The sequence below is a fragment of the Psammomys obesus genome, unplaced genomic scaffold (genome assembly GCF_907164565.1).
Source record: "Psammomys obesus unplaced genomic scaffold, mPsaObe1.curated_primary_1811, whole genome shotgun sequence".
Taxonomy (NCBI): Eukaryota; Metazoa; Chordata; class Mammalia; order Rodentia; family Muridae; genus Psammomys; species Psammomys obesus.
This window is the reverse complement of record NW_026596064.1, coordinates 13,006,893-13,027,848: the sequence shown is the minus strand read 5'-3', so window position 1 is coordinate 13,027,848 and position 20,956 is coordinate 13,006,893. Positions and strand designations below refer to the sequence as shown.

Genomic DNA, 20,956 nt, shown 5'->3' with positions numbered 1-20,956 from the left:
GGGGCTGGAAGTGGCGGCACATGCCTTTAATCCCAGCACTTGGGAGGTAGAGGCAGGTGGAATTCTGTGAGTTCAAGGCCAGCCTGATCTACGAGTGAGTTCCAAGACAGCCAGGGCTACAGAGAGAAAGCGTTTCAAGTAAAACAAACAAGCAAAGAAAAACCCCAGCCATCCAGCGCCATTTCATGAGCTTTGTCTGACAAGATGCCCTCATGCCCCAAGATGTGGTTACTGGCATCCACTCATGCCAAGGGTCTTTTTTTTTCCATAAAGTAATTAAGAGGCTTCCAAGGAAGCGATTTATGAATAAATCAGTGAACATTTATCCAGCCATGTGTCCACATCCTTGGCCACAAGTGAAAGGTTCGTGGACCAGTTTTAAAGTCCCACAGGATTCTCAGACATGCTTAACTACATTTCCACCTCCAAGACAAGAGGAGTTGGCACGGAGCAGTCACAGGCAGCATCAGTGTCTGACCCAGCTCTCCAATTTAGAGACCGGCTGGGTGTTACCACCGAGTTAGGCCTTCATCACTTAGGTAGGTACATCCACCCACCCACTCACCCTTCCTCCCTTCCTTTCCTTCCTTCCTCCCTCTCCTCCTTCCTTCCTCCCTCCCTCCCCTTTACCCATTCATCTTCAACCGTATGGTTTCTTCAAATCGGGGCACCTAGGACAGAGAGGTGACTGTCTTGATTTGCCATCCAGAGGTTCACGATTCACATCAGCTATTTAAATGGCACGCTGGTAAGTAATAGCCTCTTACACACTCATTTGCTTGTTTGAAGAGAAAACCAGTGGGGATGATATTAATTTTATTGCATCATTTTTGCTGACTAGAACGCCAGACTTAAGAGCAGATATAAGTATAAAAATAACCAAATTCTTACAAATAATACTTTGCTACTACAGTACTGAATAATTAGTGGAGGTGACATTATAATACAGCTTTAAATAACATTCTCACGATGGCTTTTACACAGTCAACCTGGATGTTGGTTTAAAGGCGTACAGAGCAGAGTCCAGGACAAAGGGGGCGGACCTCGTCTCCACTCAGCTGTCAGGCCTGCAACACACATACATCACCAAAACTCACAGCACCTCATGGCAAACTGGTCCTTTTCTCTGTACAACAGGCCTAGGTAATGCCCCAAAAGCTAAGCAAGTAGGTTCAGTTCCCCCGACAAACTGGCTCCATCCCACTATTCTCACCCCGTCCTCAACCATTCAGAACAACGGCATCAAGCTCAAGCCCATCATCCAAAATTATAGCGGAGTCTACCAGGCAGCCCCTTGGAAATGTCCTCTTGGAAAATGCCCAATGTGACAGGTGCAGGCCAGGACCTGCCTCTTTTCAGACCTAAAGGGTCCATCTCCCTTTGGTTTCACAGGCTACTCTCTGGGAGAGAGTTTTCATCAGACATAACGGAGCGTAACCCGGTGGAGACACTGAAGTACGATGAATTGACAGGCATTTAATGCTTTCAGGTTTCTGTTATTTCAACCAGTTATTTTTAAAGGCTTAAAGCTATTATTTTAACTTCTATGTTCCCATTGTTACCTCCCCCCTCCCCTTTGGGATCTGAGAAAAGAAAGGGAAAGAACGAACATACATACCCAAAGACAAACTACAAAATTCATTTCTGTCTCCAAACACGCTGATGAGAACCTTAGAAAGGTACTATCAAGAAAGAAGAAATGAGAGGCGGTGTAGAAAGAAGAAATGAGAGGCGGTGTAGCTCTACCATCTAGCACTTGCCTGGTATGTCCAAGGCCCTGGCTTCCATTCTTGGCCCTACCTTCCCAAAGAAGAACACAGGAGGGCGAGGGGGAGGGAAGGGGGAGGAGGAGGGGGAGGAGGGGGAGGAGAAGGAGGAGGAGGAGGAGAAGGAGGAGGAGGAGGAGGAGAAGAAGAAGAAGGAGAAGAAAAAGCTTTCAGGTAGAAAAAGTATCTATCTGCTATTATAGGCTGTTTTAAATATAACACCAAAATACAGAACTCTGTATTGTCCTTCTTCCCAAAGAAGTGCTCTGGCCTAAAAAGAAAAAAATCAACATAAACTTAAAAACAGGGGTAAAGTCTCTAGTTTTGAGTGTGTTATGGGACACTAAGCCAAGGACAACTTGGCTGTCCAGCTTTCCTGCTTTAGTTAACAACCCACAGTTACAGAGACCCGGACAGACACTTCACTACTGGGCAGGTGGCTTCAGGGAGTACCCAAAAGTCACGTGCCAGGGGTGATCCTCAAGTGCCCGCTCTGGAGCTTCACACTTGAACAGACAGCATCTTTGAAGACTTTCCTTGTGTTGTCAGCCAGTCTCCCTCCAACGATGCTGCTCTCTCCTGTGGGCCGACTTTCATGACTTCCTCTCTTCGACCATAGCAGTCATCTCTTAGTCCTTGACCTCAAATGCCACCAAACAGCTTGACTGCACCAATCATACAGTAGTTCTGGCTCAACGTGACTTAAATGCTTCTAAAAATAACCTCCCCAGTCGGAAGGTCATTTGTCATCCCACTCAGTTACGATCCCAGCTTCCCAAGGTTCACAGTTGTGACATGTGGGAGCCATGGCTTCCCGCTGAGAATAAGGCAGGCATCCCTCAAGTTGAGTGCCTAAGCCCTGTTGTGCTTGTCAAAAACCCACCTTCACTTCTGACAGCCCAAACCACATACCAATATGCTTCCTGCCAACTGCAAACCAGTCATTATTTTCCATTTTTGAGACTTTTGGAGTACATGGGTGTCAGGTACTCCAGAAAGGCCTTGAACTCCTGACCCTCCTGCCTCAACCTTCAGAGGGCCGGGATTACAGGAGTGTACCCCTATGCCCAGCTCACGTGGTGCCTGGGAGCAAACCCAGGGCTTGGTACATGCCAGGCAAGCACTCTAGGCTCTAAGCTACATTCCCAGGTCCCTTCTCTGACTGCTGCACACCGTCAACTAACCCAGGTGCAGCCGTAAGGCCAAACACCTGGCACAGAGCCTGGCCCAGGGTGAGAACCCAGGACACTATTTATCCCCCTAAGAAACAGGACCCAGGGTCGTGAGCTGGCTCGTGACACACGAAACACACACACACACACACACACACACACACACACACACACACACACACACCCACACACCTTGCTTTTGCACAGAGCTCAGGCTGGATTCAGGTAGAACCCCTTTCTTACACAAGTTCTACCTGGACCAGTTCTTCCACATGCAAACAGCTCCTTGGCATCTCCCCACTTCCCTCGTCATGGGACCCCACCGCAGGACTGTGACATTTCTATGTGCACAGATTATACACTCTAGGCGCGGGGGCCGACTCTGAGCACTCGTGTCCTTCGAAGACTCTGCCTGCCCAGGCATGGGCTCAGCCTGTCTGTCCTGCTCATGGGCTGCTGGTGGCCAGTCTCCAGGCTCCTTCTGGATGCAACTCCACATAGGGAAGCATCCACTCTCTCCGTTCCTCCCAATGGCAGGAAGGGGCCTTTCTACCTCAAGCTCCTCCCCCACCCCAAACGGTGGACTCAGTGTGAACTCACCCTTGCTTGCTTCTCTCATGTTTTTCACAGTTAAAAAAAAAAATACAAAAAACTGAAACACTCTCTCTCCACTCTATTTGGGCCAAATTCATGAGTCAGCATGAATTTTTGGCACTGACAGGAACTTGTCTGGATGTTGGAATTCTTCCTAGGATTTTGTTTTCTTTTGGGACAGAGCAGTTCGCTTTGTGGGGTTTGAGGCTTCTAGCCCTGTACAGGCACCCGCCAGCTGTGCCTCTGCCCCCTGAACAGGTGCTCACCAGCTCTCATGCCAGCTGAAGGCATTAGAAGTGTGTCCAGGGTCAGCCACCACGCTGGCTCTTCCTACAGCAATGAGGCTTGGGACAAGCAGGGATACTTCCAGAGTGGCTAGAACCTGGCTACCACAACAAAGGGTCTAGGCTCAGGCAAGCCGAGCACAGGAGCTCACAAAGACACAGGGAGCTGTTGGTACGTACACACATACACACACACACACACACACACACCCCATGGCTTGTAGATGACAATGCTCTGCAACTTTTAAGCTAGCATCAGCCAATAGCCAACAGGTCTCTCATTGTACTAATGAGTGCAATGTGATGGTTAGGATCCAATGCACCTGACTAAGGGCCCTGCTGGAGCAAATGACGGTGAGCGGTAGAGACCAGGGTATAAGGTTCACACTTGAAACAGGATGAAGACCTTCATACATTTTAGAGGAACCAGAGAACTCCAAAGAAACACATTCGGAATCATCTCCAACAGCTGCCCTATTTCCAGAAAGGTATGCTACCGAGTTCCCAGCTTCAGGGTCCTGGCAACGCTTTGACCTCTTCACTTCATCCCAAAACAGGACATCCCACAAGCTGAAGAAGGAACACAGTTCCACAGGAAATAGAGCCCCACACGGCCCCTCCCACCCCCAGGGTCCCACAATAAATAAGACACAGGACTTCCTTCCCCCAAAGCAAGCTCTCGGACCCCTAGCTGGGCACGCTTTAGTTCGCCAAAGTGGACGTGGGCCACAACTAAGTCTTGAGGGAGGCTCTGCGCAAGAACACAGACATAGCGATGACCGGGTGAGGGAAACTAAGCTTCTCTTCAATGACAGTGGCTGACGTTTCCGTGACGGGTTCAAAGATTAGCAGGTACCCGCCCTTACCTGCAGGCTCTTCCTAGCTCCCTAGTCCTGGGGCTTTTGCACTGGGGGCACAGGGAATGTGCCTACTCCTCTGCCATATTCAGCTGCGGGGTGGGGCTCAGGGCTGGCTGCTTTTCCTTCAGGTGAGATGCTGGCTTGCCGAGTCTTGCCTCTCCCTTTTCTCCTACGTCCCAGCAGACTGTTTCCATGCTGGTGATGGTCAGAGCCTCAGGCCCCATGAAGTCCCCTCACGGAGGACCAGCCTGATACTACCTGCTTCGGCACACTAAGGGGAAGCTTGGTTCTCCTAATGAAAACCAGGGGAGAGTTGTTTAGCCCTGATTCGTACTTGCTTGGGAAAGTAAAATTAGCAGATCGTGAGCGAACATGTCACCCTGACTTACAGAAGTTATGCTCTGTGCCTTGCAAATGTCAGGTTCCCATTTGTAGTGTTGGCTTGGAAATGAGCACAGACGACCTAGGAACCTGAAAACACTACGCCCCTGACTGCAGATCACAGCGGAATTGCTCACCTCCATCTGTTCAGCACAAGGCACCAGGCAGGAAACCAACAGTGCCAACGCCTGGCTGCCAATCAACCACCCAAGTGAGGCCTGTGGGAGTCTCCTAGGAAAGGAAGGCTTTCAGGGATAGTCTGGGAATGACACCAAAATAAAACCTCCCTGCTCAGTCCATTAAAGTGCAAATTAAGGGGCAACTGGGTCGTGGAAATGATGCCCAGTGGTCTGCTGCAGAAGACATCCAGTTCTAAGTGCCGGGCATTCAGAGACTCGGTCCCGGCCCACCCTCACATTCACAGTAACAACGGTGCGGATTGAGTGGCCTGCGGTTCGCCATCCATCTGTCCCTTCCACTGTGGTCACGCCCCTGGAGCATGGCTCTGATGAGTCCTAAGGAGCACGGTGCTCCCTTCCAGCGCAGTCCTCCAGCCAGCCGCCAGGGGAAGTGGCTCAGAGAAACGACCTCCCGCCCCCTTCTCTCCTGGACTCAGAAGTAGTCTCTCCTCCGGCTCTCGTCACTGATGAAGGATGGGTTATACTGTCCCGGGAAAATGCACGAGTGCCGAGATCCGGGCAGTCCAGTGTAGGCTGGGTACAGTCCGTTGCGTTCAAGTTCAGGGTTCCTTACGTTTGTGGGCTGGGCGCCAAAAGAGAAAAGAAGGAAAGTCAGTCATTCTGGGACCTAAAAAGGTGGCAACATTTTTTCATTTTAACGAACCTAAGTGGGGCCATCTACGACTAGCAAAGCACTGACTCACAACAGTGTGGGAAGTACAGCCCACGGGTCTATTATGTTTTTAGATAAGCTGTGCAGGCCGGGGTTGGGGGCGAGGGTGGGCAGAGCTGTGCTATCTGCTCCTGGTGACCTAGAACTCAAAGTCTCCCTGTCCTTCTTCCTCTCTCTCTTTTTTCCATGTATGTGTATGGACATTTTGCCTGCCATGTATGTGTTCGTACCAGATGCAGTCAGCGCCTGGAAAGCCAGAGGAGGAGGTCAAATCCTCTGGAACTGGAGTGAGCTGCCATGTGGGTGCTGGGAATCGAACCTGGGTCCTCTAGAAGAGCAGCTAGTGCTCTTAACTGCTGAGCCATCTCTCCAGCAGCGACCCCCTCCCCAAACTATCTTGCCTCTTTTAACCATGTGCTAAGGTTATAGGGATGTGCCCACTACACCTGGCATACAAGTCTATCTCCTTATGGATGTAGTGATTTTTAGCTTTATTTTAAAGGGGACTTAAAAAAAAAATTAGTCAGGCCAGGCCAGGCCAGGCATCCAAAAAACAATAAAGAAAATTCTCATGCAGCATTAGAGATAAATGTTTTTGGTAGAAAATCCTAGTGTGCGCTATAAACACGATACCTATGAGAGCCCAATGTGGCACTGCCTGGACCACTTTGTGCCCACTGCGAGGGACAGTGGCACTCAGGTGACCGAATCATGCTATAAACTCGGGTTCTGTTTCTACGAAGAGAAGATGGGACTTACCCTGCTAGTGTTATGACAACTTGACACAAGCTAGAGTTATCTGAAAGGAGGGAACCTCAATTGAGAAAATGCCGTCATAAAATCCAGCTGTAGGGCATTTTCTTGATTAGTGACCGATGGGGGAGGCCCAGCCCATTGTGGGTGGTGCCTCCCCTGGGCTGGTGGTGCTGGGTTCTATGAGAAAGCAAGCTGAGCAAGCCTTGGGGAGCAAGCCAGTAAGCAGCACCCCTCCATGGCCTCTGCATCAGCTCCCGCCTCCAGGTTCCTGCCCTGTTTGAGTTCCTGTTCTGACTTCCTTTGGGGATGAAGGTCAATGTGGAAGTGTAAACCAAATAAACTCTTTCCTTCCCAATTTTCTTTTTAGATATGGCGTTTTGTCGCAGCAATAGAACCCTAACTAAGACAGGCTCACCCGAGCTCACCGAGATTTAAGGCAACCCTTTAGCAACTGCCTTGGGGACCTGCAGTGAGGCGGGGTCCTGGGAGACAGCTTGCTTGTTTGCTGTGATTATCATACCACACCAGGCTGAGGACTCCCTGGCACAGCTCGAGGAGCTCAGATACACTTAGTACAGCTTCATCTAGGGAAGTGGAGACATGTCCCTGACAGAAAGAAAGGAAAGCCAATGCCTGTTCAGAAATGGGATGTTTAACGAGAGTTTAACTAGAGGTGTGTCTTGTTTTTATTTTTCCTACCTTTCTTGTTCTTCCTCCTCGATGAAAATTTTCAAAGAGTACACTGGAACAAACCAGCCCCTCCCATCCAAAGTCTGATCCTCACGCTTGGTCCCCATAGCAACCAGAGGGATTATGGTTTCTATAGTGAAATGTCTCCACAGTGCAAGTGCCCTGTTTATTGCCACACATCAAAACTTACTGGCAGTCACCTGACATCTGTTTATTTTTTGGTCCAGATATTCCCACGTGTGACTGCCTTATGGCTAACATGGTGTGATTCAAGATGAAAGAGGAGAGATGTACTACTGTCTTCAGTGTGGGACAGAAGAGGCTGAAGGCAGCGGTTCTCAAACTGTGGGTCACCACCCTGAATGAACCTCTCACAGGGGTCGCCTCCGAGTGTCAGAAAACACAGATGCTCATGTTATGATTCACAACAGTAGCAAAGTTACAGTTACGAAGTAGCAGTGGAAATAATTTTGTGGTGGGGGGGGTCACCACAGCACGAGGAACTGTGTTAAAGGGTCAGAGCATCAGGAAAGACTGAGAACCCCTGGCTTAAGGTATGCTCCCGGCTTTCACGATGACGATGACCTAGTCCAGAGCTGGGTGGAGCCAACGACTAAAGACCTACTGAGTTCCTAAAACCTACATGGTAAAGATGAGTCACTCTTGCGATGCTTCTCCCAGTCCCCAGTTTTAAGCGACAAGCCACAGGAGGGGAGATACAAGGCGGCAAACGAGCGAAAACGGAGAGGGCAAGGGGCTGAAGCAAGTTTAGGAATTATGGCTCCCACTCTTAGAAAAGCAGCTTGCTCTGTGGGTGTGTCCCTCACACACAAACTGGCCACCGCTAACCTGGACGACGAGTAAGCCGTGTGTCTAAGAGGTTTATGTGTCTGGAAGCCTTCATTAACTGTGCTCCCGGAGCCGGGGGTCCTGAGGCCAGGGGCACGGGCACCTACCGAGCAGTACACGTCTGCCATCTGTAGGAGGTTTTTGGTGCTTCCGTTCTCGTGCATCTCAATGGCCTCCCGGCCCCATTCCTGTGAGCGAGGGTTCTTGGGGTACTCGGCGTATGGGGACATTTGGAAGTCCCCGCTTTTGAAGATGAGTTTACTTATGTCGTTTTTACTCTTCCTGTGAGATTTAAGAAATAAAAATTTTAAAAAAGGGCAACAAATCCCATCGGGAAACGTAGAATTCCTATGTGTCAGGAACTGAAATCTTCGACAAGACTGACAGTGTTTCGCAACGGAAATTGAGACTGGGAACGGCCCCTGTGTTTCCACACGGCTGCCCACCAGAAATACCAGTATAATTTAGAATTTGACTAAAAAAGCAGAACTGCCATTAGGTGTCCCCAATGCCACCCAAAAAATAGGACAAAAAAAAATAAAATAAACTTCCCAACTTAAAGAGCCTAAGCAGAGCATGAAGATCGTTCTAAGAAGCCAGGGAATCAGCATTCACAGTCAGCTGTGGGCACAAAGGCAACGGGTGACCATCAACGCTGCTCTTGGGTTCCTGGTGGGGAGCCAGAGCATATGGCGGTTCTAGCTCATGAAGACAGGTGACTTAGACCCTGGCTCGCCTGCAGCTATAGAGCCCGGGGCATGGGGGGTGGGGTGGGGGTGTGTGGCCTCTCCTCTCCCTAGTCAGGGTTTAATCCCAACTTCACGAGCCACAAAACCTCAAGTGGGGCCACCTGCTTACAGACTCTCCACGCTGTCATTCTAGCTGCCCCAGGAAGCCCAGAAACCCTGAGGTTTCCCTGCCTAGAAACGGACAGGGCAACTGCCCTAGAACCTGTCTTGTGGGTGGAGGATCAGAGATGTTTGATTATGTTTGCTCTCAGTAAGAACACCTGAAGCCTGTTCCCTCACCCGCACTTGTGAGTTCCTGGGAAGGGCACAGAAATGACTCAGCATCGTAAAGCTGAAGCCCGGCAAATGGCCTCAGCGCTGTCTCCCTTCAGGCTCAGAGCTGGCCTGCCACTACTTCCCTTTCAGTAACCGAGAGTCCAGGCTCCCTCCAAAAATGACCATGTTGTGTGATAGAGAATGTTGCCAATACAAAGCCTGTGTCCTCCCAGCTGTCAGGCTTTGTTTCCCTGGGTAACTGCTCTCAACCGGTTTATTTCCGCTGGTGCTTATCCTTAGCAACACTTTGATGCAAGGTTATTGGGGTAGCCTGCACACCTGAGTGACTGCTTATAGTAAGATATTCTTGGCAGCCTTCCTGGAGGCAGGGGATGCCTTTAAAAGTCCTTTTATCACTGGCACAAAAAAAGATAACTAGCAATTTGGGAAAGGTCCCTCCACCTGTCATGTGCAAATGACTCCTTCCATTTCATATCATCTAGATCAACACGGCTGTAATTTTCCTGTACTCGAACAGGTGGCTGTAGACAAGGAGGATTCATTCTCTCCTTTCTCTCCCCTTCCCGCAGACACTCCGTTGCAGGAAGCCTTGAGCAAGGTTCCGCTAAAATAGTTCAGGCAGTCCCTTCCCTCCATCTGTCTGCTTCCCTAGCTTACGTATATATGCACAGCTCTGAGAGATGAATAGTACAACTCTATGATTTACTCATTTCATGGTTTTGAACACATTCACGGTGGTGCGACTGTCCACCGTCACAATTTTAGAACCACTTCATCATCTCTAGAAGAAGCCCCAGAATTTTAAAACCACTTCGTCATCTCCAGGAGAAGCCTCAGACCCCTTAGCCATCACGCCCAGTTTTCCAACTTCTCTGCCCTAGACTCCAACTGGTCTACTCTCCGTCTCCGTTAGACACAGACTACTCCAATAACTCCTATTCCTATCACAGCCCAGAGGATCTTTCAGGTGCCTTTTCACATGGGATGAGGTTTTGACGGTTGGTCCCATATGTCAGCCAATGGCTGAACAAGGATCCCAGGTACTGCTCTGTCACGTTTGGCTTTTGTATTCATCAGCCCACAGGCACTAGGATTCTTTCCCCTTTTGACTCTTAGGAATAGAACTGCTGTGAAGACGGGGATTCATGTTCTTGCCTGGGTGTGTCCACTGGAAGTCCTGGGCTTAGCAGACCTTCAAAGGTGCTTCTGTCCCCCAGTCATGTAGGGACATAAGGACCCAATTCTGCCACGCCCTATCTATCTATCTATCTATCTATCTATCTATCTATCTATCTATCCATCCATCCATCCATCCATCCATCCATCCATCCATCTATCATCTATCTATCATCTATCTATCTATCTATCTATCTATCTATCTATCTATCTATCTATCTATCTATCTATCTATCTATCTATGACAGTCTCACGGTACAGCCCTGGCTGTCTTAGAACCTGGAGCCCACTGTGTAGACCAGGTTGGCCTTTAACTCAAGGAGATCCAAGTGTCTCTGCCTCCTGAGTGCTGGGATTAAAGATGCGTGCTGTCACCAAGTTGGGCTGTTTCTTACTTTTAAAACAGTCGCCTGTATCTCTGGCTGGCTTTGCACTTGCTTTCTAGCCGAGGATGACTTTGAAGTCTTGATTCCTCCTGCCTTTACCTCCTTGGCTGGGATCACAGGACAACACCATGCTTATTTTTTCGTTTCTGCACGTGTGGGGAGCAAACACAGGGCTCCATGCACGCCAGGCAAGCACTCTGCCAACTGCACCAGGTCCTCAGCTCCAGAGCTTGAAAGTTCTTGATTTTGATAAAGTCTAATGCACCTTTTTATTTATTTATTTAACTTTGGTTCTTTTAGAGACAGGGTCTTACTATGTAGCCCAGGCTTGCCTAGGTCTTGCTATGAGCCCAGGCTGGTCTCAAAGTCATATTCCTTTCACCTCAGTTTCCCAAGTGCTAGTTTATTCAGTTGAAAAATCAACCCTCATGTAGCACAGGTGGTAAATCAGGATTTAAATCTGAATTCTCATCACTCACCTGCAACAGGTCACAATAAGCGCAATGCCCAGGATGAGTAGGAGGCCGCCTCCCGCTGCTGCGATCACCACAGTGATGAGTTGATAGGCTAACCATGTCCAGCAAAAGAGCAAACAGGATGGATGGTGAGGAGGTCCTGAGTAATAAGCCTCTGCCCCACCCCCACCTCTGCCTGTGTGGCCCTAGCCCAGCACTCTCTTCTGCTGCCTGGTTTCTGGCCCAGAGAGCCTCAAAGGCTGGAGTTCCACTTTCTTTGTATTGATCGGATATCCCTTTTCCTCTAGGGTGATGGCCCTGAAATTCTTCAGTCTCAGATGTCACTAAACCACAAAAGGGGAATAAATGGGCGAGCATCAACTTTCCCCAACACTGTTCTGAAAGATTTTTACACTTACATTTTCTTGTCTCTCTCACCTAAGATGGGTGCCTTTAATCGTGTGAAAATTATACATCTGGAAATTTAACTTCTTATCTTAATGGTAACAGTAAAGATAAAGATGCTAGATTCACACTGAAGGCAGAGGCAAGCAGAGCTCTATGAGTTCAAGGCCAGCCTGTTCTACATAGTGAATTCCAGCCAAGCCAGGGCTGCAGTGAGACCCTGCCTCAAAAAAATCAAACAAAGGAGGCTGGAGAGATGGTTCAGAGGTTAAGAGCACCAGCTGTTCTTCCAAGGGTACTGAATTCAATTCCCAGCAACCACATGGTGGCTCACAACCATCCATAATGAGATCTAGTGCCCTCTTCTGGCCTGCAGGTGTACATGCAGACAGAACACTATATAAATAATAAATAAGTCTTAAAACAAAACAACAGATGCTTAGTGCAGTTTTAGGGTCTAACTTGGTAAAACAGAACTGAGACAGGTTAAACTCTTCAATTTCAGAAGAAATATACTACTGGTCTGCTAAGTACAGGGTCTAGGTCACTGCATAAACCATGCCAGAGACCCAGGAAGCTACTTATATATTGACTTAATTACCAGAAATTAGCACTGATAGAGGCATATCATGTATAATAATGCTAAAAGATCTAAGTAAATGTGTTTTATACTTGTATATTTGTAGCAAATTTATTTATAATAAATCATATTAAAATTTCCATTTTTTCTTCTGGGAAATATGATTAAAATTAGTTTATCAAGTTGCAAGACAGAGTATGAAAGGCCAATAACTAGGGTTTTTGTTTGTTTGTTTGTTTGTTTCCCCAAAGAAAAGGTTTCCCTGTGTAGCTCTGGCTGTCCTGAAACTCCATCTGTAGACCAGGCTGGCCTCGAAATAAAAAAGATCTACCTGCCTCTCCCTCCTAAGTGCTAGGATTAAAGGTGTGCTCCACCATTACCTTTTTTGCTTTTTTTCCTGCTATGTTTATTTCAAATTAATATCACAGATCAAGCCCACAGCTAAACAACACATCTGCCTGAGGTTTGCATAGCAATTCACAATGTTTTTATTCCTTTTTCCCTTAATTATGGTTCTGAACCCTTTTGACACTCTCTCCCATTTTTGCTTTTTTAGTTGAGACAGGCACTCACTCATTAGGAGTGTAGAACTCACTATGTAGCCCAGGCTAGCCTCAAAGTTGAAATAATCCTCCTGTTGGAGCCTGGGATTACAGTCACGTGCTACCATGTCTAGCTTTTTCTGTTCTTAAAAACCAAAGTCTAAACTAGGCATAGTGGTGCGCACTTTTAATCCCAGGACTCGGGAGACAGAGGTAGGCGGACCTTTGTAAGTTCTAGGCCAGCCTGGTCTACACAGCGAGCTCCAGGATAGCAAGGACAACATAGAAAGACCCTGTCTCAAAAAACAAAAACAACAGAAACCGTTTAACTCTTACTTATTCTACACATCAAGCTACTTTTTCTGACTTTAGGCAAAACAATCGAACAGCCGTTATGAGAGTGATCCTTGCAAGTGGCTGCGGGTTACAGCACATTCCTCTTTGAAGTAAACAGTTTTGTCTGAAAAACAATATACTTGGCAGGAAGGGACTGGATAGCATCCTGTTAAGTAAAATAAGCCAGGCTCAGGAATATAAATATTGCCTGCTTTCTCTCATATGAGAAACCTAAATCAAAAAAACACGTGTTTCACACATGCGCACACACACACACAAGCACACCAGTGACACGAAAGCAGAAGGCAGACAACGAGGAGGAAGAAATAACTCTGGCTATACAGCCTAGGATGACCTGGAACTCACCACGTAGCCCAGGCTGGCCTGATCTCAAGATCCTTCTAGCTTTCACCTTCCAAGTACTAGAATTACAGGCATGTGCCACCAGACCTGGCTGGATGGCTTTTTAAATAAACAAAATAAAGCCTTACTTGTTCCCCCAACTTTCCCTCTAGGGATCACCTATCACACACTGCCTTTTCGTTTTCTTTTGATGACATCCACCGTCGACCCATTGTTAAAAAGCAACGATCCTGTTTGTAAGGGTCCGCCCGCCTGGATGTCATACTAATGTAAACACTTCTCAGTGCGTATGCGACAACAGCATGAGATCTGCTGTAAAACGGATGGCGCGAGGAAATACACTAAGTGAGGTAACCCAGACTCAGAAATCTGGCACCCAGCTTGTAATGTTTATATGTGGGTATATGAGCAGGGTGAGCATTAACAAAACTAAAAGAGAGACCATGGGAGGCAGGGGACAAAAAGGGGCTGAAGGGGGAAAGCAGAAGGATACATGTGACAAGAGAAAAGGGGGAAAGGCTCTGGGAGGGTGGGAAGGTCTTGAGGGGCACGCAGGGTAAAGAGAATTAACATAAAAGGATCACGTCTGAGAGAACGTCAAGATGAGACCTGGAAGGGTGTACGCCAAGGAGAAACTCTGAAACAAGAGAAGCAGTAACAGAAAGAAGCAGGGTGGAAAGATCTCACGCGCCCTTTACCGTCTCTATCAAGGGCAATGTCACACAGAATCATTTTAGCTCATCTTTGGGGCACCGGTGCCAACCTCCGCTTCCTGCGCCTCAAGAGCTTCACGGGGTCTTCCCTCTCCAGGGCCAACTGTCGCGTCTACTTCTAGCTCTGCAGGCGCTGGGAGTGTTTCACCGGGATACGGACGGGGATACCATCTCTGTCTGTCCTGGGCTTTCTAGTCTGAGGAGATGCTGCAGAATGAAGCCGGGGTTCCTCCTTCCACATGAACACGTGTGGAGAGTCCAGCGCCCCACTGCCACCTCTCGGGCCAAGGCTGCGCTCTTTGCCTGCATTTTCCACCAAACCAATAACTCTGGGCTCCGCCTTCCTCAGGAGCCCTCAGCTTCGCTTATACCGTTCTGCTCGGAAGAAGCCCGTCGTCTGCATAGCCCTCCCTATCTAGGAAGTATTTATTCCCTCCGTCTGCAGTGGGGATGCTCGCTCATGTTGACATCCTTGGCCACAGCTGATGAGAAATGAGTATGTGACCCAAACTTAGGTGGAAAGCAGAGGGAGCGTTCTCCTTCAAGATGGCCGAACCACAGTATTTCACGCTCAAGAGTTGGGTGAGGACCCTGTTTCCCCACCACGTGGTCTGGGAAGAGCAGAAAGCCTGTGCACAGCCACGTGGAGCAAAAGCAGAGAGGGGGCAGAGTCACGCTCGGGTGTGTTCTGGAAGTTCTGATCTCAGCTGCCAAGGCGCCCACTCCAGCGATTCTTGCCACGCCTGACAAGTCCTTCCAGTAAACTCTGCAGAGCTCACCAGCTCTTACGTCAGGAATTTAATCAACAAACATACCTTCTTTCTTTAAAACTGCACAACAGAGCATTCTAGGTAGCCTTACCGGTTTTCTTTTAAAATTTATTTAGTGCTTAAGCACCTATGGCCCGTGTTGCCTTTGAAGCTTTCCCATCTCTGAGGAAGGCCATCCTCTCCTTTCCCTGAAGTCTCCCTTCCTCAGGTCTCTAGGCTATGTGGGAATCGACCCTGTGCCCTCCATTAAGACAGCTGACCTTGTGACTTTTCCACTCTCTGCTGGGGGTTCTGTCTCTTCCATCTCACCAGGGCTGTGGGGATATGCAGCACAGAAGAGTGCTCTCCTCCGGCCAGCCCTGCTCCCCTCCCGTCCCGATGGGAAGGGAAGCCAGCTGAGGCCAGTGGAATGCCTGCTTGCACTGACATCTGGGAGAGACTCGTGTCTCCTCCTCCTGGTTTGTTTCTGTCTTTCTAGGTCGACTCCTCCTGACACAGAGAAGACCCTCTCTGATTTGAATCTCCGTGTAGCCCCATGGATGACAGAGAGGAAAGTGGGTGGGTAAAGACAGCGGGAGTTTTGTTAAATGGAATGCCTTAGATGCTTGGAAGAGACTGTAAACAGAAACGACAGCTCTAAAAGTCATCGAGAAGGGGTTAAGGATGAAAATTCGCCCACGAGAGCTAGAGCCTTTGAAGGAAAGGGCACATGGAAAGGGTATGAAAGACGGATGGACAAGAATGTAGGAAGAAACTGATCAGGAAGAACAGTGTGAGTTCTACCGTTGAGGCGACAGTGACTATAAATCAGAGAAATGGCTTAGAGGATGAGCCCATAAAAAAGCGTCATAAAAGGTCACCAGAGGGAAGCACGTAAGTAAATGATAGTGTAAAACAGTATGGCACTGTCCAAAGGGACACAGCAAGAGTACAGAAACAAAAACACCGCACAGCTAACCAGGTCACAGAGCTGGAAACACGGCTCAGCCCTGGCTGCTTTCCAGGCGGGCTGGGTTTGATTCCTGGCTCCCTCGAGGCAGCTCACAACCATCTGTGACTCCAGTTCCAGAGGATCCAATGCCCTCCTCCGGCCTCCGAGGACACCGGTCATGCGCATTGTGCAGATATGATGTACATGCACGTAAAATGCTCATTTACCGAAAATAAAATCTTAATTTTAAAAGTTAAAAACAGGTTACAAAACAGTATATCCAGCGAGGCCCGATTCCTTGAAAGAGAGACCCACATCCACACGGATGACATCTGTGCTCTCTAAGCTGTAGGATGCGTGCAGGACACATGCGAGTTGCTGAGTTGGGAAAGTTTCCAGATTGTGATTCCGTCGGTATGGAGAGAGGAGGTCTGAAACTCTGTCAGGTTAGGTGCCTGGTAGCCGGAGCTGCCGGTCCTCACGCAGCCGGTGTGAGGCAGGTGAGTGACGGGCGACGGGCAGTACCCACGCCCTCTTTCTTTACCTTACACCTCTGCTCTGACTGACTTGGGGTCTGAAAAGGGAGATCAATGGTTTTACATCCTTCTATGCTATGGCAATGTAAACTTAATTTTAAAAACAGAAAAAAGTGTCTGGCATGGTAGTGCAGACCTGTAATTCCAGCTCTTGGAAGGCTGAGGAAGGAGGATTGTGAGGCCATCTGAGGTTACAAAATAAAAGTTTCAGGCTAGTATGGGAGATATGTTAGATCCTAATTCAACAAACATACACATACACATATACACATATATATACACATACACATACATATGTACATATGTACACATACATACATACACACACACACACACATACAAATACACATTAACAAGATGGGAAAAGGGTGAAGCAACTCAAAGGGGAGACACTACCCACCTGCACAGGGGAATCAACACACAACTCAGGCAACAAAGAAAATGTGGAAGCCTAAGAGAACAGCAGAGGTCTAGGGACAGGTCGGGTCACACAGTTAGGAAAGAATTCTGGACAAGGGGGACAGAAGACACAGCTGTTAGAATACGGGGTATAAACAAAGACAGACGTTCCATGGGAAGAAGAGAAATCAGCCAGTTGGCGTCCTGAGCCCTGGGTGTGGGTGGCCTGCATGTCCTTGGAAAGCAAAGCCTCCGGAAAGATGAATCCTACCCCTCTGAAGGATATTTTCTACAAGACGAAAGGAGTGGAACCTGGGCAGAACGAGAAAGCTAGCAGCAAGAACCTTTAAAAAGGCAGGACACAGATGATCCCTCTGCCTAGAAGATCCTGGAACTGGAAGACAGCTAGGAATGCATTACTGAGAGAATTTCAAGGTCACGCAGTAGCTGGAAAAAGCTGGCTCAGAGACCTCACTGGGCTTGAGAACAGTGTGTGTCGAGGAATCTATCTAGAGACATTTCCTGCCTACAGAAAATCTAGCCTGATAGGCTGGGCCTGGTAGAGCACACTTGTTAACCCCAGAACTCAAGAGATGGAGGCAGGAAGGATGGTTGAGGAAGGAGTTTAAGGCTAGCCTGGGCTACATAAGAGTAAGCTCACATTTCCAAACTAATGAAGAAAACAAAGATCAGGTTGAGTGACGGCTCCTGTACAAACACTGAATGGTGACTCACAGCCTCCTCGGGTGTTTTCATCAACAGTGGGGAGCTATTCAGGTGTCCCCCAACTCCATAACCAACCAACAGGGCTGGGCCCACACTGCAAATGAGGAGCCAGGTAGTAAGTGTCTCTCAGCATGGGCTGCTAAAGCATGAACAGTAAATATCACTGTAAATGTTATCACAAGTCATAACATTTTTATCAGCTACCATAAAATGCTTTACAGAGGTAATTTGGCATAGACATCAGAGTCAGCATAGTTTAATATAAACTGTCAACAGCAGTCCAGGCAGGTGCCTGCCCTCTGCTGGATGTAATGATGGTCACTTGGATAAATGGAGAGAGAAAAGTGGTCTCAGGGACCTGAGTGAAATTCTGGTTATTTCTCAGACTCCACGAACAATGGGGTTGACATGATTATTTGACCATAAGAGCATAGAGATTAAATGGACACAGGACATGCATATCCTAGATGGGTAGTAGCGATGGCCATTCATAGCAAGACAACCACCAATGGCACACAGCCCAGGACACGAATGCATGCAAATACCACCACTGCATGCAGAAAGATAGCCATTCACTGGAACAGAAAGTAGAAAGATGTTGAACCCAGCACTCGGGAAGCAGAGGCAGAGGCAGAGGCAGAGGCCTCTCAGAGTTCCAGGCCAGCCTGGTCTATAAAGTGAGTTCCAGACCAGACAAGAAAGACTTTGTCTCAAAAGAAAAAAAAAAAAAGAAAGAAAGAAAAAACAAAGGTATGCTAGGGGAGAAAGGCTAAGCTAAGCCTGATGGGTACACAGAAGACATAAAATGTGAGGCATACAAGCAATGGGGCAGAGCGCTTAGTACACAGAGAATAAAATCACAGCTGCTTCCAACCTCAGATAGTTACCACTCCCACGTTTACCTGCACAACAAGGGACAAAGCTACCCTAAAACCATCCTGATTGCTACTGATTCATATACACAAATTGTTTCATAATTTTCAAGCTAATTTCTGTGTCAAAAGTATCTGCAGATATGAAAAATGCCAAGCGCAAGCAGATGGAAGCTGCCTCAAACTGCTCCTCAGAGCGGACTGCCCAGAGGAAGCCTCCCTGCCTGCCGCACGGTCAGTGCGCGTGGCCATGCTTTGACGGAGCTGCACTCTCCTTCAGGGAGTAAGGCTCTGTCGCACAGCGTGTGATTTCTGAGGCTGGTCCTCCTGCCCAGCCGTACTGCACCGGAAGTCTCCTGAAGCTAGCTTGCTCTCTACAGTCTCTGTGGCTTTCTCTAGTCATGTAAGTCTTCTGTGCTGTGATCACTGAGTGCCATCTGCCCAACAGTTGTTTTTTTCTCTCTCCCCCCCCCTTTTGTTTATACAGCATTCTGCCTGTGCAGCAGAATTGGGCACCAGATCTCATCATAGGTGGTTGTGAGCCACCATGTGGTTGCTGGGATTGAACTCAGGGCCTTTAGAAGAAGAGCTAGTGTTCTCAACCTCTGAGCCTTCTCTCCAGGCCCCTGCTTCCTCTCTTTTTCTCACACACAGGACTTAAGCACACGGTGGAGAAGAGAGGAGCTGATCAGCAGGCCAGGCTCCACCCAGTCACAATTCTCTACTTTGGAATACTTACGATTTCCACAGTTGAAACCACCGAGGCCGAATGGGCAACTGTAAGTCAAAAGAGACAAAAGAGGGTTCAGCCTCAAATCTCAAAAGCTATCACGAGGCAATGTTTGTGAGAAAGTTCTGTATTTAGGACAGTTCTTTATTAGGATGGTCTGCCTTTTTCTCTTTTCTTTCTCTCTCTTTTGTCCAGAGACAGTGTGTCTTTGTGTAGCTTTGCCTGTCCTGGAACTCACTTCGTGGAGCAGGCCAGTCTTCAACTCAGAGATCTGCCTCCCTCTTCCTCCCAGGTGCTGGGATCAAAGGTGTGTGCCAACGCTGTTCCACCTGGATGGTCTGTCTTTTAGGGCAGCGTTTCGAAAAAACATTTGTAACAGCTTCATCGGAAAAAGTGAATGGGAAGCCTACCTCATACAGGTTTCATTTTCAAGCCGATATCCATCTTCACACGCTGAAAGAGAAAAGGAAAATCCATGAGGATCTACATGGCCACAACTTCCATCCAATTAGACAGCAGCTACCCAAAAACCCACGAGAATATTCTAGAAGCAGAAAAACTTAAGTCTCCCTTTGTAATTATTGTCCAGAAGGTACAATTCTTTTAGGAAGTTCCCCAGAGAGGAAGACCATCACACATGGAAGAGCCTTCCATTATAACAAAGGCAAACCTTTACCCACTGTGACACCCTCATTGTGACCTGGCTCCCTTAGCTCTCTTCCATGAGGAAGTAGAAGTGTTGTGGGTGACACCCTCTGGAACCCAGTCCTGGCCGATGCCCAGGTTTTCATAAGTGAGTATTTACCCCATAATCTATGCCAGGGATTCTAGGCATATCTAGTTGTAGCCTCATTTTCACCTTGCCAAGAGCACAGCTTTGAACCCTCTGGTGGTGCAGTGCTCACTGTTTAACAAGACAGGCTAACGCCGGCCTCTCCTCCTGGATGAGCAGTTCTCAAGCTTGTCTGAGCACAGGGTACTTTTGATAGTTCAACAACTCAACCAAATACCAGGAGTGGTAATGCACAGATGGATGGAAGCAGAAAACGAAAAATGTGCCCCATTCCCCTGTACACAAATTCCTTGTGGCAAGGAATGATAAAAATTTGATTAACAATTAATGCCTGATACGCACTGCAGCAGATCAGACCGAGAGAGAGAGAGAGAGAGAGAGAGAGAGACATACAGAGAGAGACAGACAGACACAGAGAGAAAGAGGCACAGAATGTAGACCTGCCAACAGGGCAGGTGGGAGAGACATGGGGACAGTGGAGAGTAGCAAGGATGAGCATAGGTTGGAGACGGGACGCCCTGCAGGGTGGGGTGGGAGGGACAGGGCATCGTGGGCTGGTGGTGGTGTCCCACAGACTTTCTGCGTTCTGCCATGAATCTGTGCATAACTGTATTATCTGTGTAGATGCTTCATATTTTTCTTATTTTAAGTTTTTAAAAATTTCCTTTCTACATGTCGTTCAGTGTTACTTGTTTTTTTTTTTTTTTCTTAATATGTTATTTATTATGTATACAGTATTCTGCCTGCATATGTGCCTGCATGCCAGCAGAGGGCACCAGATCTCATTATAGATGGTTGTGAGCCACCACGTGGTAGCTGGGAATTGCACTCTACTTGATGGGCACCTGGACTGTTTATCTTTTTGTTTTGTTTTTGTTTTTCCAAGTCAGGCTCTTTCTGTGTAGCCCTGGCTATCCTGGAACTCTCTGTAGGCCAGGCTGCCGACTGTTTATCTTAAGCAGCAGTCACAAGAAATCCCTATGGCACCTACTGCAGGATGCCATGGACCACACC

The 20,956-nt window shown here is 48.1% G+C and overlaps 1 protein-coding gene across 1 annotated transcript in view; it reads right to left on the bottom strand.

Moving 5' to 3' along the window:
- Positions 1-783: 783 nt before the first annotated feature.
- Positions 784-20,956, bottom strand: part of Heg1 (heart development protein with EGF like domains 1) — a 79,812-nt gene continuing 59,639 nt past the window's right edge. The window contains exons 15-19 of the mRNA XM_055625229.1: positions 19,560-19,602; positions 19,159-19,196; positions 11,271-11,358; positions 8,312-8,486; positions 784-5,819 (exon numbers count right to left, since the gene is read on the bottom strand). Of these exons, the coding sequence (XP_055481204.1) occupies positions 5,670-5,819; positions 8,312-8,486; positions 11,271-11,358; positions 19,159-19,196; positions 19,560-19,602 (494 nt within the window). The 3' untranslated portion in view covers positions 784-5,669. The remainder of the gene's footprint in view (positions 5,820-8,311; positions 8,487-11,270; positions 11,359-19,158; positions 19,197-19,559; positions 19,603-20,956) is intronic.